The sequence below is a fragment of the Cariama cristata genome, unplaced genomic scaffold, assembly GCF_000690535.1.
Source record: "Cariama cristata isolate BGI_N322 unplaced genomic scaffold, ASM69053v1 scaffold6101, whole genome shotgun sequence".
Taxonomy (NCBI): domain Eukaryota; kingdom Metazoa; phylum Chordata; class Aves; order Cariamiformes; family Cariamidae; genus Cariama; species Cariama cristata.
In genome coordinates, this window is record NW_009600038.1 from 28,162 (window position 1) to 48,630 (window position 20,469).

The following is a 20,469-nucleotide window of genomic DNA, read 5'->3' on the forward strand; positions in this document are numbered from 1 at the left end:
AGGAGGTGCTGCAGGCCCGGAGCAGAGATTCCCCCCAGCCCCTGGGGCAGCCCACGGTGAGGCCGGCTGTCCCCCGGCAGCCCACGGAGGCACACGCTGGAGCAGATCCCCACCCTGACTCATTTAGACACCTTTTTAGCTGGAATGAAACTTTCTTTTTTTAATTCATGGTGGAAATAAACAGATAATGCTGTTTGGTTTTGATCTCCTGAAATGTCAGCAGACTATGTTTATGTTATTTGTTGGTGTAAGTGGTGAGTGTGGGTTCGAGGTGAGTTCTCATATTCCATACACATCTGTTCAGTCAACTAACTGTACCATCAATTTATTTTTTGCTAGGGGTTTAGAGACTAACTTTTCAAGTTTGTTTTTTTTTCCCCAAAGGATGAATTGTCTTTGATTTTTCTGTAACTTCTTACAGGTATCGGATGATGGTCGATATGTCTTGCTGTCTATCCGAGAAGGGTGTGATCCAGTGAACAGACTGTGGTACTGTGATCTACAGGCAGAGTCTCAGGGTATATCAGGTATGCGTTCCCTTGCTTTGTAAGTTTTGCTTCGTTTTAAGACAATGTAAGACTTGAAATACTTTATTTGTGTTTAAATATATATTTTAAAATGTGTATTGCTTAACCCTCCTCTCTTTTTTCCTAATGCAGAGATTATGAGAAAGTATGCACTGCTTCTGCTAGCATTCCGTTTTCCCTTATGTATCAGTAGATGGAAAACTCCATTCTTAGTTTTGCAGTTTGTTTAAAAGATCACAAAGAAAAACTGAGATAGTATAAGCAGTCCTAGCAGTGTATGTTCCATTTCTTTCTACACCACTACTACTTTTCCATGTTTAATTTTCTTTTACATTTTAAAAATTCATGTGTGTCCCTTCAAGTGCTGATCTCCCTTTTTTTTTTAAAAAAAAAAAAAAAAAGTACCTGGTTTATCGGTAACATTATTTATTTTTCTCCATATAGTACTAGGAAATGAACAAAAATCCTCAAATATTTTAGTAATAAACTTTGCTTTGTAGCATCATTATTATTACAGTAGAAGTATCCACTCATATTTCAAATACTTGTTCATTAAATGCTCCTTCCTTGATTTCTAGTTGGATTAGCCTTTGGCTCTTGTGTATTTGGCTTTTCAGGGTCAATGGTATGGGCTGAAAGTATAGTACTTTGCTCCATATGGCTATTGTTGATGGTTGGCATAGTTAGTTGTTTTACTGATTGATGATTTTGTATTTCCAGAGTGCTGGATTATTGAAATCTCTTCCTCAATATGTGCTTTGTGTAGAACACAACTTGGCTCTTTTTGGTTCTTTGCGGCTTCTGTCTTCAAAATCGTCAAAACCAGAATAAATACTGCAGTAACTCCTTGTTAAATATTGGATCTCAAGAAACTTGTTATCTTGCTCATAAACAGAATATTTGAGGCTTATGAACATGGTTAGAACTGATAGCAGCTCTGTAATATGGGGTGTATAGTTCTGTTTCTCCCTGCCTTTATTACCTACATGGTTGTGTGGTCTTCCCATAGTTAGTTCATCAGCAAGTCTTAGTACAATATTTTGAATTTTGGCGAGTTAAATGTTAGTGATGATAGTTAACAGTTTTATACTCCTTTCTGAGGGATTATTAATTTTGTTTTGTGGGCATGTCACTCTCTCCTTTTATAAAGGATATTTCTTAATTACTTCTAAACTTGTTTTGGACAACTGAGTAGTTATTTAATGTCCTCTTGAATGTAGAGAATGGCAGACCTAATCAAAATTATAACAGATGCTTTCCATGCAACTTTATTACAAACATAAAACTGTGTAGTTAAAACTGTAGTATAATGAAGCATTTTTGTAAATGATAAATTACATTGTCATTCAAGTTGATGCTTTCCAGCTAGAGATAGAATACATACAAAGCATAGCTCTCCTCCCATATTCACCCTCCCATTTATAGATACACTGGACAACCTTGAAGAGAATACTAGCATCGAGCGTTGAAAGACCATGGATGAGATAATGAACCTTCTATTTTGTACTACCTGGTTTAAGGTAAATCTACTGTTTAACCTTTTCCAGGCTTGGAAACGGTTCTTTAATTTTTTTTTTTTTCTCTGAATTTGTCTTTGACTTGCCTTCCTATGTGTTTGCTGTTGGGTGGGAGTTGTTCCATCCCTCCAAATTCTCCCTTTTTGCCTATAAAAGGGAAGATCTAGCTGTAACTAGAATTTGCTTGCACAAATTCTCTGTTTTATAGGCCTAGAAACTCTCCATATCTATCTCGCTGAGTTGCCAATTGCATTTTCAGTACAAAGACTCTTTATCTTTACCCATGTCTTTCTACCTCTGTGTTAGTAAGCACAGACCTAACAGGAAACATCTGGGATGTTTCCCAGGGTTGATCTTCCATGCAAATGTGAACACCCCGAACAACTGGTCCTTCAGCCTTTGGTGGCCAGAGGCAATAAGTTGAGCAAGCAGTAATACATACAAGCTTAATTCTTGGCTCTATCAGTCTAGACCACTGTAAGGTGTAATTTCAGTTCAACTTGTAGTTTTCTGGGACAGCAAGTGTAGAAGAGGTTGCTTGTGAAGTTGGGAGAAGTGACTGCCAAATTTCATTACTTAAGCTGTTTCAGACAAGTAAATAATCAGCTCTAGAGTAAGAGAGTTTCTGTTCCTTGACTTACATTTAACTGCCAGTTTGTACAGACTGCTCAGTAATATCTCAAGATATGTTCAGATAGGTTAAGATTAAGTGATGCTTAGAGAATTATGTATGACACAAGCATATTCTTAACGAAAACATGAGATACAAAAGCACTGGCTCTTGTTATGCTGTCTATAGAATGCAGTGTTCAGTACAAGAGTCTATGTAAGTATCAAACCATACCACTTGTTATGAAGTGTTAAGAGAATCAAGTTCTTTGAAAAGTATTTGTGCTTTTAAAATGTATAACATTATTCTTCTGTCTTCAGAACAGACTTTATTTATGAGTAGATCTCATACTTTTGGTGACATCTAAGATACTTCTTGCCATTTTCCTCCTTCAGAGCTATTGAATGTTTAATCTGAGCCTTTTTACTTGACATGTTTACAATGATCTGTTTGTTCAAAAATCCATTCTAGTGTTCAGAATCTCCCATCTTAGTTTTGAAAAAAATATAAAGGAAAGTAGGATGGCTAGTGTTTTTCCAGTGTCCTAGATGGTACTTGATATAGATAAATAATTAGATTTTCAGGCATTTTTTTTTTCTTCCCAACTTGCTCTTTTAATCCAGGTTGTCCAAGAAAGTACTTTAGAAAATTTTCTTTTTATGCTTCAAATCTTTCAAGTCTCAAACTTATTTAGACTTATTCAGAGAGCATCAAATACAAAAGGCAATGAAGCCTTTTCAAAAGGTAGCAGCCAGTAGTATTTTACGTGGCATCCGTTACTTATACCATGTATTTCTTTGTGAGAAAGTAAAAGCAACTGCTAGGCAAAAGTTAATGGATGAGATTCTAATTCTTATGAAGTTTGTGGCAAAACCCTAATTATAGAATGACATACTTCAACTGGTTGTTTTTAAAGCTGCTGTGTAGCTTATATTGCTTATAAAATAGCATTTCAATCATGTAATCGTGAGCTTCTCTTTTTTAAAATACTTTGTGTCTTAAGGTAGATGTACCACTGCATAGTTTGAAATGGTACACGTAATACTGAGTTAAGGAATTTTCTGCTACTTAGAATTGCACAAAAATGCAGAGAACTAATTCTCATCTGTGACTTACTACCTGAAAAACCTATTTCAAAATATCATGTTAACTAACTTAGGGGCACCTTTCTTGATTTTTTTGGTTGCTAGTAGTGCTTTCTTTTCCTTTGACAGGAGGAGATCGAATTTCTTAGTTGTTTATATAATTTTCATTAGAAAGAACATGTCCTCGTAGTCAAGATATATGACCACTGAAGAGTGAATTTCTTTCCCTTCTGATGTACTGAGGCCTTGCAGAGTTAACTGTAGTTCTGTTACTGTTTCTTAGAGATCACAGAATGGTTTGGGTTGGAAGGGATCTTAAGGACTATCTAGTTCCAACCCCTCTGCCATGGGCAGGGACACCTCCCACCAGACCAGGTTGCTCACAGCCCCATCCAACCTGGCCTTGAACACTTCCAGGGATGGGGCAGCCACAGCTTCTCTGGGCAACCTGTGCCACTACCTCACCACGCCCACCGTGAAGAATTTCTTCCAAATATCTCATCTAACTGTTCCCTCTTCCAGTTTAAAGCCATTGCCCCTTGTCCTATCGCTCCCTGCCCTTGTAAAAAGTCCCTCCCCAGCTTTCTTGTCGGCCCCTTTAGGTACTGGAAGGCTGCTCTAAGGTTCAGCCTTCTCTTCTCCAGGCTGAACAACCCCAGCTCTCTCAGCCTGTCCTCACAGCAGAGGTGCTCCAGCCCTCAGATCATATTGGCCTCCTCTGGACTCGCTCTAACAGGTCCATGTCCTTCTTGTGCTGAGGACCCCAGAGCTGAAGGCAGGACTGCAGGGGGGTCTCACCAGAGCGGAGCAGAGGGGCAGAATCCCCTCCCTTGACTTGCTGGTCACACTGCTTTGGACGCAGCCCAGGATATGGTTGGCTTATCTGGTCTGCAAGTGCACATTGCTGGGTCATGTTGAACTTCTCATCAACCGGCACCCCCAAGTCCTTCTCCTCAGGGCTGCTCTCAATCCATTCTCTGTGCAGCCTGTATTTGTGCTTGGGATTGCCCTGACCCATGTGCAGAACCTTGCACTTGGCCTTGTTGAACTTCGTGAGGTTCACACAGACCCACCTCTCCAGCCTGTCCAGGTCCCTCTGGATGGCATCCCTTCCCTCCAGCATGTCGACCACACTATGCAGCTTGGTGTCATTGGCAAACTTGCTAAGGGTGCACTCCATCCCACTGTCCGTGTCGCCGACAAAGACGTTAAACAGCGCTGGTCCCAACACCAACCCCTGAGGAACGTCACTTGTCACCAGTCTCCACTCGGACATCAAGCCGTTTACTGTGACTCTTGGAGTGTGACCATCCAGCCAATTCTTTATCCAGATGGTTGCAATGATAAAGGCTGTTTATTTGGCCCCCTTACTAACAAATGGCTTTGAAGAAGTGAAGTTCAGTGTTGTAACCAGTGCTGACTGCCAAAATGCCAGGTAGTTGTCTCTAGGAAGACTGCAGGGATGTCTGTGAAATGCAGTTCCTTATGGTTATAGATCAATAGTTTATTCCCAAGATAGAAAAACTTACCTTTTTACTGGAAGATAAATATCCATATTTCAAGATTTAAGAAAAGCAACGTGAGATAATTTGATTTTAAAAAAATTAATGCAATTACTTGTTTATACCTGTGTATATTTTGGTGGTTCAAAAGCAAAGAAGATGAGTTGTGAAAACTGAAAATAAATGCTGTTATTAACACTTCCTGCTTCTGAAAAAGCAGAAGGAATTCCTTGGAGTTGGGAGGTATGAAAGTGTCTCTCTCTCATGTTAGGAACTATAATAGCCAAAAACAGGAAGAAGAGGAGAAAGTCTTCTCTATCTGTAGATTAGATATGTAAATTTGTAGAGGAAGGGGTGAAAACAGCAGGGTACATTGAAAGAGCGAGTGTGTGTGTGCGCGCACGTTCTGTAAACAGCTTTCTCTTCTTTTATACCTGTGGCAAAATTTGCATTAGAAAATTCTGCATAATGTGTCTCTCAGTGGGAAGGATGTCAGGACAAGATAACAGAATATAGCCAAAAAGTTGCATTAGACGTAATAACCAAAAAGTTGCATCAGTCCTAGGTCCAAGTGTGTTTGTGTACTGAAAAATTGGTGGTTTATTTCTTACCTAAGGTGCATCAGATCTTTTAATTGTGGAATCTTTTTGCAGTGTTGATAGTAATTTCTATGTTTCCTTCAGACTTAACCTTATTGAAACCACAAATTACTAACTTCTTGCCTGTTTATTATGGTGAGATATGTTTCACAGCTTTAAAGTTGACTTCTTTAGTGTCACACTTCAGCCTTTAACTGTCACTGTACTGATGATGGTCTTAATTTCTAGACAGAGTTAATGTGGCAGTAATAGTTGTTTGTTTTTTAACTTTGGTTCTCTTAGAAGTCAGTTCTCAAGATTAAAACTTGCTTTAGAGGTACTGAATAAATACTCTGGAGAGTTCACAATCCAGGGTCTGCTGAAGTCTTAAATGAATCAATAGGAATGTGACAAATTGAAAAATGTTGTTTCTTGGAAACAATCCAGCGTTACTCAAATAGAAGCACTAAGTTGCTCTGTTCAGTGAAGACTATGCAAAGAAATTTCTCTTAGCCAGAACACGTCATCAACACTGTTCCCTGAATGAAACAAGAAAGTTTTTTTCCTTCTCCTAAGCCTGAATGATTATTAATTCTGTAGGACAGATTGAGTTTGATTAGTTAAGAGACGTCTTCATTGCACAGTGTATACGGTGGTAGAATATATTAACATTTGTTATTTCATACTTTATCTAATAGTCTGGTTCATTAAAACAGTGAAAAAACAGTAATTATAGTCTCTTCCAAAGTTGGACCCAAATGATCTGCTTTTTCAGTATTTCGTGTGTTTTGAAAGTTCATAATTAGATCTTGTCCAATCCTAAAGTGTCTTCATTCCTGTTTTATAGAAAATGAAAATACAAGCTGAAAAACGCCACGTTAGGAAGCAGTGAGAGAACAGAAGAGGAGGTATTTGGTCTCCTCAAAGAATAGTGTGGTACATTTTCATAGTGTGCCTCTTAGTCAGTGGTGATCTCCAAAACTGACAAAAATCCAATTTCCAGGGCGGTTGGGTTCCAGTTATCCTAATAACACTTCTGGATGCAATTAATAAACAGATTATCTCGATAAAATCTTACAAACAAGCGACATAATTAATTATTGCTGTCCTCACAGGTTAAAAAATGAACTGAAGGCAGCAAAGAGGCAGCTCCCATCTTATATCAGTGTATAATTTGTACCTTTTAGTTTGTATTTCCTGAAAAGGAGAAAACGAGTCTGAAATACTTGGCACCCCTCTGTGAAGGTCCCTATCAACATACCCTCTACTCCCTTTTGCTGTTGATGAAACAGAGACCTGGCACAGAATTTGCAGCCAAAAACAAGGAAGGAGCAACATAGCCACCGTTTGTAGTTGTCTTCTTCGCAGTACTATCCCCCTCCTGGAAGTCCGGAGCCCTTCAGATCTTCTGGCTGACCAAAGCGTGTGTTCAGGCTTCCCACTGCTTTCATAGCAATGATGGGGTACGCTGCCTGTGTCACTTGGGAGTTGTATCTCTATAGTAGCAGGTTGGCCACAGCCTGTACTCTGACACTGAAGCCAAGAGGTACATGCCAGCTCGCTCTTCTGCAGCCAGGAATGTGAATTACCTGGTATTGGGTATAGACCTCTTGTTGTGAGGTGTTTCCAACTGAACTATTCAAGAGCTGAGGAGATGGCAATGTTGGGTGATGGACAGAAGTGAGGAAAGGAAGCAATTCAGTTGCAGTTTGCCTGAATGAAAGTTACATTCCTTTAAGGAGCAGTGGTCACAAAACAGGAATGGTAGAAATATTAGTATGATGGTAACGAATGTAACAATTTCTATCAAAAATTTGTCTTAAGGAAACAGAGAGGTAAACTAAAAGATGGTCTCCATCTCTCCTTTCTCTATGTACATGTCTGATATCTCTCACCAAGCACTAATTTGTGAGGTACAGAATTGTTTAGGTCAGAAGGGACCTCTGGAGATCATCTAGTCCACCCCCTTTGCCCAAGCAGGGTCAGCTAGAACGGGTTGCCCAGGACCATATCTGATTGGGTTTGGAATATCTCTACAGATACTCTCCGCAGCCTCTCTGAGCAACCTGATGCCAGTGTTTGACCACCCCACATTAAAAAGTTTTCTTGTGTTCCAATTAAATTTCCTTTTTTTTGGGGGGGGGGCATTGCCTCTTATCCTGTCAGTATGCACTACTGAGAAAAGTCTGGCTCCCTCTTCTTTATTCCCTCCCATCAGGTATTTATATGCATTGATAAGATCCTCCCTGAACCTTCTCTTGTCCAGACTGAAAAGTCGGAGCTTCCTCAGCCTCTTCTTGTATATGCTCCAGTCCCTTAATAATCTTTGTGGCCCTGTTCTGGGCTTGGCCCCAGTAAGTCCATACCTTCTTTGTACTGGGGAGACTGGAACTGGATGTATCACTCAGGATGTGACCTCATCAATGCTCAGTAGAGAGGAGGAGTCACCTCCCTTGACCTGCTGGTGACATTCTTAATGCAGCGCAGGATGCTGTTGGCCTTCTTTGATCCAAGGGCACATTGGTGGCTCATGGTAGCTGCTTGTGCAGCAGGACTCCAAGATCCTTTTCTGCAGAGATGCTTTCCTGCCACTCAACTTCCAGTGTGTACTTGTGCCTGGTATTATTCTTCCTGAGATGCAGGACTGTGGTTTTCCTCCTGTTGAACTGTGTGAGATTCCTTTCAGCCCAATTCACCAGCCTGTCTGCATCACTGAAGGGCACTATAACAAGCTGGTTTATCAGCTGCTCCCCCCAGTTTTGTATCATCTGTAAACTTGCTGAGGGTACACACTTTCCCAGCATCCAGGTCATTAATGAAGATCTTAAAGAGTGTTGGCCCCAGTATCAACCCCTGGGTTATACCTCTAGTGACTTGTCTCCAACCAAACTTCAGCCAAGGCTGCCTGCAACTTCCACATGCACAACCAGTTCTTCCCTGTTTAAGTATGGGGTCAAGCAGAGCACTTTTCTTTCTTTGGCTTCCTGATCACCTTGTGAAGTTATCATCAAAGCAATCTAGAATTCTCCTAGATTGCTTGAGCCCTGCTGCATTGTCCTCCTGTCAGGTATGACAGTGGTTAAAATGTCCACCGTAAGGAGCAGGGCTTGTGAACATGAGGCTTCTTCCAGTTGTCTGAAGAAGGCATCATCTTCTTCCTGGTCAGGAAGTCTATAGCATATACCCACTACAGTAGTACCTGTGTGGTCTGACTGCTAATCTTGACCCATAAGCTCTTGACTGGTTCCTGACCTGTCCCAGGGCAGAACTCCATGAATTCCAGCTGCTCTTTCACATAAAGGGCAACTCCCCTCCTCACCTTCCCAGCCTGTCCTTCCTAAAACGCCTTTATCCATCCCATGGCAGCACTCCAGTCCTGTGAGCTCTCCCACCGTGTCTCTCGGATCCCAGTGAGTTTGTAGCTTGGCACTGCACACAGACTTCAAACTCCTCCTGTTTGTTCCCTGTGTTGTGGGCATCAGTGTAGAGGCAGTTCAGGCAGGCACCTGAGCACGCTGATTCGTCAGGACAGGTTTGAGAGCTTTCTCCATGAGCCTGTTCTGCAGGTGCTTTACATGCTTACGCTTGGAGAAGTTCCACTTCAGCTCTGTTCTGTTGATAGCTGTGTCCCTTCTGTTCTGGTCACCCAGGCCCTTGGCTTGCCTACCCCATCCACAACTTCCTTACTTGTTTGTTGACGAATCTTTCTTTTCTGCTTGCTAGGTTGGTCAGCCTGCAAGGATACTTTCACCCTGCTTAGTCAAGTGGATATAACAGTACAGCAGCAGTACAGGATGAGATAACATAGAATAGCTGCTGAATCATTGATTTTGCTAATGGATGTGGATGGATGGATGTCGTTTGTTCCATATTTGCAGCCTGTTTTCTATGGAAATAAGAGATTCTTCATCCCACTTTGCTCACAAATTTAGTCGTTTGTGGTGGAAAGGTAGGAGTCCCCAGGATGCAACCCTCACAAGAAAGCACCGGAGGTCAAGTGGCCAGGGAGAGGTGAGAACCTGTTAAGTAAGGGCTGTGGCATAAACTTGATCTTGTTACACCTTGAAGATTCACTCAGATGAGCAACATTATGGATGCCTGAGATATGGGGAAGGCTTCAGAAGAGATTAGTTGTAAGACACTTTCAGTCAAGGTTTTCTCCCCTGTGGATTCTGAGACACGAAAGTCAATGGAAGTTTGTCCTTCAACTGTGTCATTCATAACAGCTCTGTTCTGTGTGAATTCTCGGATGAGATGACACTCTGCTTATGCTGAATCTTAATATAAATGGAGTTAAAAGGTCAACCAACTTTATAGAAATCTGTACACCAGGTTCCATTAGTTGCAGTGTTCAGAGAGTCAAGTGTCTCTTCATTGCATGCAAGATTCTGTTTATGCTTTGTGGTCTCTTAAGAGGATTTCTGAGAGGCACCCTTCCTGTGCATTTGTTTACTCAGATTGTTATAGTGGCAGGGCTTTGTCATCGCGGGGGACTGTGGTGACCTGAGATGACACCGTTTCATAACCAATCCATGGATTAGAAGGAGCAGTAATAAGCGCAGCCAGGTTTCTAGAGAACTCGTTAAACAACCTGTTTTCTATTCTGCCTTTTCCCAGAGTTGACAACTCTAAGTCATAGATCAATTCATAGTGTGTTAGACAAGTGTGTTCTCAGAGCTGAGAAGTCTAACCGCTATAACTGGGAAAATGCACTAGAATATGATAATAAAGTAGTAGTAGCTGATACGGTGGTGTATGATTTAAAGGACATATAGGGTGGACAAATAGGGTGATTCTGTTTGGTCTTAAACTTGTATGCCCATTTTCTTGAAGGGGCTATTAGCTGAGGTGTGGGTTGGGTATGTAATAAGGCTAAGTTGCACTAAGCCACGTGTTCATTAAGCTCATCCAACAACTAGTTGACTGCTGTGAGATCCAAAGCGTGGATGAGATGTTAGTGAATTTTCTTACATTATGCTGTACTGCAGGAATTTGGTCACTGCCAAATTCTGCGTTGGAGGTAAAGTGAGAATCCCTTCCAGACCCTGGATGTGTTAGAGGAGATGATGGACTGAATTCACCTGTTTAGACCATTAGCTGAGGCTCCTGCATTGCTGTGCTCCCCCTGTAGCTATTATGCGGAAAGAACCGGTGTGAAACAGGAGTCCTCAGGATGATTCAGTCCGTGTAGAATACAAGTAGCCCTCTGGACAGGACTGGACCTCTGTGCTGACAGCAAAGGGTGCCATGGCTGTCAGCTCACATCTTCCTAAGAATAAAGGGAGGGAAAGAAAAGGGAAAGACCACAAAACTGAGAGCCACTATCAAAAATTAAAACAGGAACATTCCTCCTGTGGAATTTGAAAAAAGTACAAAGCTGAGGTGAGAGAGAAAATGATCTGATTGTGACATAGTTCTTCATGAAAGAAGATCTCAAAAAAAAAAAAAATACAACTAGTTGCAGGACTATTTAAGTGAGTATTAGCTATTTCAGAAATTGTACCGACTGCCAAAGAGGGAATGACTATGGTTTCGTAATGAGGAAAGAAAAAAACCCAAAAAAACCAGAATTGATAATTGAGGGAGAAGACCCAATATATGGAATGCACCTCAAAATTGAAGCGGCATGACTGGTTTTCTGGTATTACAAATGATCTTGTAGTAATTCTGTATTTGGGTTGTCTTTTTTTTCCTCCTCCGCCCCCCTTCTGTAATCGACCCCTGACACCCCTGTTCCCTATGACACTTGTTTGGACCTATCCTTTCCAGTCTAATGGGGGCTGGTTATAGGACTGTCCTTTATCCTGTTAAATTTCTTGAGATACATCAGAATTCAAATACTATTTGAACAGCAGGTAAAAATAAGCGCATGTATGTGTACTTAGAGACTAAAGCCACGCCGCCGCAGTAGAAGCTTCCATGCTCGGTGGACTGAGTCTGTTGCTCTACAGCAGCATCCTGGCTGTAGCAGGAAGACTGAAGAATGAATAGGCAGATCTGGCTTCTCTTCCTTAGATGGGGCAAAACAAAAAGTAGGGCTTCTCTTAACTACAAAGGGATCAAGGTACTAAACTACTGCTATTCCAGATATTTTATAGACATTTTACATGTTGCTAGCTCTTCTCGTACTGAATAGTGATGTTCTGGTTTCTAGGTTGAGGTCCTTGTATTAAGTGAAAGACATCTGTGTTGCCATGAAGGAATTCATAGTTTGGATCCCTTTGATGGCATGCTGTACAGCTTAGTTAGTAATTGCTTGCTTTTGTAATTTTTCCCATTTTAAGAAGGCCTTAAGAAAAAAATTTGGAAAATTCCATGCAATATGGCAATATTACACTGGATATAATTAGAGGTTGAGAGGTGACAGTTTTCGTATGAGTATATACAACTTTAAGTCTTCTCTCTTATGTATAGAGATAGAGTTTTTCATTATTATATTCATCTTTGGGGATTGGTTTGTTTTAGCTGAACTAGTCTAATTCAGCACACAGATGGGCAAATAGAAGGGGGTTATACTCTTGTGGAATATTTCAAGTCTGGTATCAACTAACTTCCCATAGTTCTGAATGTGTTTATATTGTAAAGTCGTAGTTTAGAAAGTTACATTGCAGTTTCTCATTGCAGTAGAGTAAATCTACTGTACTTATGGAGGGTTGTTAGAATTAAAGATGGCTAGCTCATTTGTGGGATTTGTTTCTAACAGTGTATATTCGAAACATGGTACAATTTTTTTGAAATTTTTTTACCTATATGTTAAGAGACCTCCTTGCTCAGAGTAAAATTTTGGTTTGTTGGTCTGAAAGACAAAAAATCATTTTCCCTCAAACAACACAGTATCTGGTTGAATTACTTTGCTTAAATTTGCAGGATAGAGTGGAGAAGCAGGGCAGGGGGAGGATCTATCTTGGGAAAAGAAAGAAGAAACAGGAATGCAAAATGAAACAGTATGTTTCATGTGTGGAAATGAAAAACACTTATCAAATATCTGCCTGACAGAAGATGACTCTGAATTCAGGGATGAGTAAGCTACCGTGGGAATTATTGAGCAACACAATATAGCCCATAACAGGCTTACAGGAGTTCAGATATGTCTTTCCCCAGCAGACAGAAGGAATGCGTAGTCTTCCCTTTTTGCTTTTATTTACATGTAGCATGTTTTTGTAGCAAGAAAAAGATTTCCTTTTTAATTTCAAATTGAATTCTTTAGTTCCTGACTGTTTTGAAAAGATTAATGCAACAGAATAAGCATATGCAATTGAAACAACAAAGCTGTAAAACCTTTTTTGCCTCCTTGAATTGTGACTTTTTTCCATATTTATGCTCAATTACATGCCTTTCCTGTTTTTATTGGATATCTAAACAATACAAATAAATAAGTAAATCAACAGCTTTTCCATGTTAGAGGCTGAAAGGCAAGATCCAGATTGTGCCGCAAGAATCAGCAAGAACTGGAACAGAATGAAATAAAAAGTTCACCCCTTTTTGCTAGCAATCTATAAGTAGTAGGAACAATGCCGTGCTTTCCAAAGCAGCAGAATAATGTTGTAGCTGTTCCTCTGTTTCTCAGCCCAGATGGAATTGGGGTTTTTTGCGGTTCCTTGAAGCTTTTCTTTAACCCACTGGTCTTGTTTTCTAAGAGTCTGGTAGGCAGTGATGCTAAATCAAAATGTCTTGTTTTGAGGTGCCTGACTTAAGTTTTAGCTCACTTACTTTTAGTTACCTTTGTTATTTTAACTAATTTCCTTTTTTTTCACAATGTGATGCTACCATGTGCAAGAATGGAAGTCATCTTCAGTCATCTTGCTGTTGAAGACGGATTATTGTACTGGACCTTACAAATAAGGAACATAATGTGTATTTCCATGTTTTGTCCCATATTGGATAGATCTGAAACGTGATCTGGACATGACAACACTGAAATAATGCAATACTTACCTTTCTTTGCTACCTCATGGAACCTGCAGTCCTGAGCTACATTTCCATTCTATAAAAATTCAGAGAGAAACAGGGACCACAGAAAACAATGCATGATAACCTGCCTACTGAGCTGCTGAAATTAGGAAATAGGCTGCATTGAGGCGAGAGGGACCTCTGTCACTTCTGTGCATTTGAGTACGGTATTCTAGGTGTCAACCAATCCAAAGTAAATTGCTTTGATCTAGAAGGAACCTCTGACTTAACTTTCTTACAAGTTATCTTTTTGTGACAGGTGATTTGCCCAATATTTGCCGCTTTGTTATTGCTTTAGTAATCTTGAGTTAATGCATTTCATTAACTTCCTGTACGGCATGACTTGTGGCTTCTCTTTGCATGTACTCCCTTTAAAGTATAAGTGTGGAGATAACCATATCATTAAAGACTCTGTGTAAGCATGACATTTTATTCGTTCTGATGTACTCGGGCAGTTGTATCTTGTGTATTCATTGATTCTTCATGTGTTTCAGTGGCTGTGGACCACTGGAAGTTAACTTGCCCTGTGTTGGGCAGGAAATGATCTTAACTCTGTGCGGAGATCACATTAATGAATGAGAGCAGACTATTTTTAAATGTTTAAGAAATTTAAAGGATTTGACTTGCTTGTTTCTACACTTGAAACTTTGTGTCAGATAACCCATTTCCCCCTTTACTGTATGTGATTACTCATGATACTTTGTCAACAACCATAGGTTAATTGAATTTGCAGTGCAATCTTCTGTAATAATCCTTGTCAATTTGTTTTCCCTGGAAGCTCATCTACACAGCAGTATTTCTGTTTCTTTCTACAAACGTTATAGGGAGCATCTGAGCAACTTTTCTGCTTCCCAGGTTAGCTAAAATGTCCTTCATGCTTCACTTCCCCTCTTCACAATCTTTATACTGTATACAGACTGAGTCATTTTCCTCTTCAAATATTCAGGTTGTTTGCTAGGTTTTTAAGTGGGCCATTGTGAGCTATTTGTGCCAAGAATGCTCCTTTTTGGAATAGAAAAATCACTGTGATAAGTAACTTCTGACAAACACATAGCTATTTTTTATGAGAATTTTATATTAGTCTGAAAAGATGAAGAGGTTTGGGGGATATTGTTTCCCCTGCTCCCCTACTACCACCTGCATCTTGTGAATCCCACCAAGTTAACCCAGTTTGCAGCTTAGTTTTTACCATAAAACTCTTCATGTTAGAAATGACTAGGTTTACCAATCAGAATTTTATGTTTACAACTAACTTAACCAAATATGCTTTTAAAAAAAAAAGCTTTTATTGTCTCCTATCAAAGTGTTTTGCAAATTCTCCATTCCTCAAGACTAGATACTTGTGGTTATAATTCCCAGTATTGTGGCAAAACAATACTGGGAGAAGACAGCTGGGCTGTTCTTGAAGCTTTCAGGGGAGCTCCCTTGCTATACTCTGCCTCAAGCAGCTGTGGATATGGAGGCTTTTCTCTTCACACTTGCCTCTTTGGTTGCTTATGGGGTGGGATTTAGAAAGATTAGGGAAAATTAAAATGATGAGATTCTTGTCAGGATTTCACCACTCTGTCAGCCACTGAACCAACTAATACAGTTTAATTTTGCTTTACAAAATTTCTGTAGCAGAGGTGTAACAGCTGTGCATTGTGTCAGGAAGGACAGCACTGTGGGTTCATGTCTGTTCAAGACTCCAGATTTCTCTATTTATCTTACCAAACTATATGTAGGATTTTTCAAGCCTTGACTCTTATCAAACTGCAAATAGGGTTTTCAAATCTTGACTCTTAGAACAAACATTTAAAAGTGATCAAATGCTACGTATTTGGTTAAAAAACAGACGCATTCTCCCAGTAGCTGAGCATTGTAAGGCACAATTTTTTAGTAGCTATCTTATCAAACTTGTCTTCCAGAATACAGACAGCACGCAAGTTTGCGTGTTGAACCAGTCAAACAAGAAAACTTTTCTCATTAATCACTTTGCTTAACTGTTGTTGGTATACCTGAAAATGCCTCATATTAGCCAAACAGCTGGATACACAGTAATCAAGCAGTTATATATTAGCAAACCTTGTTCTGCACCTTACAAAAAACAAACCAAACAAAAAACCAAACCAACAAAAAAAAACCCCAAAAACCCAATAACAAAAAAAACCAAAGCTCAAAATCAGACAAAAAAACAGCAGTGCTTTTTCTGTAGCATGTCTCTTACTGTTTCTGTGCCTGATGATGATTTTGTTTTTCCCTTTTCTTGAGAAATGAGATTGTCAGCCTTGACTATTCTTTTGAATGTGTGGTTTGGTGCAGGGAAGAGGGGTTTTCACACAAATCTGTTGTTGTGCAACAAGAAATAAATGAAAACTCTTTAATCAGCCTTGGATGTGAACTTAAACCAACATGACATGGCCGATTGGTCTTGTTGAAGTTGTTCTTAACATTGACCTTTTTCTTTATTTTGTTTTATGGTAGGAGCTAGGAAGACTAATAAAAAATTCAAGCTCCTCTTGTGAGTACCATGGAGCTGATTTATGAGCCACTGACTCAGCTCTGGGCAGAGCCCCACTTTTCCTTGGGGAGCTGAAGCATGAGAACAGGGGGGAAAAAGGAGGGATATAAGGCAACATGGAGAGCAGAAAAGGTAGCTCTCGTTATAACCTCTGGGCAAACAGAAACTTTGAAATGCTGCTGTGACCTCTGGAATGCAGAAAGTTGAGAGAGGTGGCTAGTTGGAAAGCACAGCCTGGGTTGTTTGATTGGAAGGGATTGCACTGGCTAGAAGCTGAACACAGGTTTGGCTAAGTTGGAGGTACAAGGAGTTTGGGGAAGGAGGACAGTGGTAGGGGCTCTTCTGCTTGGAGATTGGCGGTTTGTGTCTGGTGGGAACAGTGGGAGGTGGTGGGAGGACACGTATACGGGAAGAGGAGCTGACGTAAAATATTGGAGAACCACTGGCTTGGAAAGATGCAATAAAAATTGAGTAAAAAACCTGAAGTGCACAGCTTGCTGGTTGCTTAGTCATTGTCAGCTGGAACTGCTTTGTACTAGACTGGCAGAGACAGACTGCAAGAAGGAATTTAAGCGCCTGGTTATCAGCTGTAACAATTTTTATTTTGTTCCTTTGTTTAGAAGGTTGTTCTTTTTTTCCCCACAGTGAAGAAAGCGTGTATGGGGCTTGAGGGCAGGTGGAAAAACAAAGATGATGTTTGTCTACTTCCTGTTGAAAATGGGATTATCTGGCCTTTTGTGTTTTAGTTTAGTCTTGCAATTTATAAGGTTCTGTTGGTTTTTTTTTAAAAAAAAAGGCAATGAACAGTGTTATATACGGTAACATCAAAGGGATGAGTCAGTATGTGCTGCGTAGCCTGAAAAAGTGGCTCAAAACCTTTGTAATGAAAATGAACAAGAGAAAAAGGGTAGTGAGGAAACAGTAGATATCAGCTAGAAAGTGGAATGTGGTGGGAGGGAGAGTACTTTTGGGTTTTTTCAGACCTTTTCTGTGATTTGAAGTAACTTTAAAAAATAAAAAACCTTTCAAAAATCAATATTGAAACAAGGCCATTATATCCTAGTTCCCTAACAAATAGGGAGAAAAAAATCAGTTGAGTCTTGGAAGATAGGTGGAAGCCTCAACAATAGAGTGTTTACATTAAGAAAACAATTTCATGTCTCTTGAATGGCAATTCCAAAGAGTCTTGCTTTCAATGTCATTTTTTAAAATTGAGGGCAAATCTTTAGCAATAAAATTAAATAGCTTGCTATTAATTTGATCAAGGAGATCTTCATGTCTGACTGGACATTACATTTATAAATAGTATTCACAATGAAGTTGTTTGTTAGATTATTTATTTGTGCTTTTCTTTGTGTATATTAGAGAAAGTGTGACGTGTGAGAGAGGGAGATCGCCCTTGGTTCCTGTTTTTCTGTTGCTGTGTTCTGCTGCATGAAGACATAAGCTATAACTCTCTCAAAACAAAGCATATATCTTCTCTTCTCCTGTCTTTTGAGTGATCATCCAAATGGAAGTAAAATAGAAGCCTTGAAACTGATCGAGAAATCTCTGCTCATAAAAGTGCTTGATTTCTTTCTTCTGGGCTAATCTTTAATATATCTTGACATGCCTGAACTTTTTAACTCAAAGGAATAAATATTGCCTCCTTCCACTTATTTATTTTTTAAATTGCAAATGCATTAACTTCCCATGATCACTGAGTAGTCAGCATCCATCATCTGCTGGATGAGTGGTACTGAGAGCCCTCTCAATACAAACACCACAAAGTTGCATTCCTTTCAGGGACATCTTAATATCTCCTCTCGAGTATTTCCTCCCTCAGATGTTCATAAGTGAAGATGGGTCCCAAGAGATGAAGACATCTTACTTTCAAAGAGAGTCCAAATTGTCTGAAAGTCTCTCTTGCCTTTGGAGACAAGAGCAAGACGCTTAATTAAAAATTTGTGGCTGTGAAGAAGAAAGAGGCAAAAACCCTGAGTTCTTTTGCGTAGCTGCCTGTCTTGGAGTGAAAGCTTGAGAGCAAGCTGAGTATTGCATGATTCAGAAAGAAATTAGATTCTGATGTGGAAGTAGACGTCTGAGTAAAGGGCTGTGCTTTGCCCTTCATTTCCCAGGATACGTTGTGAACGTACCACTGGGGTCCTGAAACACTCTCTTCCACTTTGAAGCACACTGTGTACCATGAGATTATCTATCTTCTGTTGAAAATAAAAACTATTGTGGATTAGTGCTGTGACAAACTTCAGAGTAAATGCCCAGTTTTCAAAATCTCCTCTCATAGAGAATACTTGAAATTTGGAAGCCTTTGAGTGTATGGATATTGAGGGTCTGAGGAGTCTCTTAAATAAAAGTCTGATGGATCTGACTTGCTTTAGCGAGCCAGTATTCAGCAATGAAAATGTGCTTCTGCGTGAAAACTCGGATACTTTTTATATGGTGGCTGCACCCTCAACCATGCAACCTTGTGTAATTAAGCCGATAACTGGTATGAGTAACAGTAACAACAATTAAAAGATTAACCTTTGTCTGCCTGTCAACATAATTTCTACTTTTGCAGGTTATAAACTTCTGTCAGTCAGCATATTCACCACTACCACCTTGTTTGTTTTTGTTGGTATTCTGGGACACCAGAAAAGGACGATGACTATATAAACTGTTGTCATCCTAAATGTCTTCTGACCTGTCCTCATAGGTCTCTTCTCCAGTGACAAATTATGTGAAACTTTATAATAGGGATAAAACTTTCCATATTATTTTTAAAAATAAATTCAACTTTCTTTGATATCCATGGTAACAAGTACAGAAAATCTGAGGCTAAAAAAAAAGTTTTGGATATTGGAAATGTCAGAAACAGCACTGTGTTTTTCCTTAAAAATACTTTTTTGTGTCAAACTGTGTGGTGTATTGCTGAATTAGTTAATCATTGGACTAATTAATTCTTCACTAGTTACCAAATACAGACAATAAAATATAGGGAGGAATAGCTAGCTAGCCACACGCAAGCATGATCTGTCAGCCTCTTATATTTTGCAGTTGGGTTGGTTGTGCTTTTTATTTTATTATTTGTTTGCTTCTTTTTTAAGAAAGCTGCTGGTGGGGCAGTCAGAGGTCTCAGAAGGAGTAATGTCTATAGAACGAGGTAGCTGACTCAGTTTCAGAGTATTTCTAAAGAAAAGCCTTCAGCAGTTGGAAGGTGCACATCAAGTGAAGATGCACAGTTGATGCAGCTGCTGACAGGGGAAGTAGGAAGCAAAAGATTAACATCAGTGTGGTGGCTTGAGAGTTGCAGGGAATGGAAAACTATTTCCTTCAGATCCTCCAGCTGATAGAAATCTCCTAAGCACTGAGGTTCTTGGGTATGTTTGTGCCTTCAGGGCAGAGACGCTGAGACAGACTCAAGGGACGGGCACAGTGTACCAATGTATAGCCGTGATCTGCTCTACTCTGCTCTCACATTGCGTGGGAAGGTGCTGTACACCACTGTTTGAAAGCTGTGCTGTAACTATCCTAAAGCAAACTCAAGTTGTTCTAACATACTCTGAAAGATGACAGCAACCTAATACTAGATTCTCTGTTATATCTAAATATCCAGCAGTCATCAGTGTGAAATACAGAATGCTCTCTGATATGGTGAGAAATATAGCGAGAATGTGTTCAATGAGTACTTTTAGTGAATTACGGCCACGTGACATGCAGTAGTTGAACGTTGCCTGTTACAGTGTACAGGGAATCCAAGAAAGGATGATAGGGTTGAGCATTTATGGGTAAGAATCAGGGGAAAGGCCAGTAGGTAGGGCAGATATAGTGGGAGTCTGCCATCGACCACCCGACCAGGATGAAATACTCTGTAAGCAGCTGGGAGAAGTCTCACAAGCGCTTAGCCCTTCTTCTCGTGGGGAACTTCAACCTACCAAATGTCTACTGGAAATACAACACAGCAGAGGGGAAACAGTTGAGGAGGTTCCTGGAGTGTGTGGAAGAGACCTTCCTGAGCCAGCTGGTGAGGGAGCCAACGAGGGAACGCGCCTGCTGGACCTGCTGTTTGTGAACAGAGAAGGACTTGTGTGTGATGTGATGGCTGGAAGCCATCTTGGGCACAGTGACCATGAAATGATAGAGCTCTCGATCCTTGGAGAAGTAAGGAGAGGAGTCAGCAGAACTGCTGCCCTGGACTCCCGGAGGGCAGACTTTGGCCTG

General features: G+C 40.2%; 1 protein-coding gene across 1 annotated transcript in view; it reads left to right on the plus strand.

Moving 5' to 3' along the window:
• Positions 1 to 527, plus strand: part of LOC104169090 (prolyl endopeptidase-like) — a gene marked incomplete at both ends in the record, with an annotated part of 27,749 nt that extends 27,222 nt beyond the window's left edge. The window contains one exon of the mRNA XM_009709904.1: positions 422 to 527. Within this exon, the coding sequence (XP_009708206.1) occupies positions 422 to 527 (106 nt within the window). The remainder of the gene's footprint in view (positions 1 to 421) is intronic.
• Positions 528 to 20,469: the final 19,942 nt, after the last annotated feature.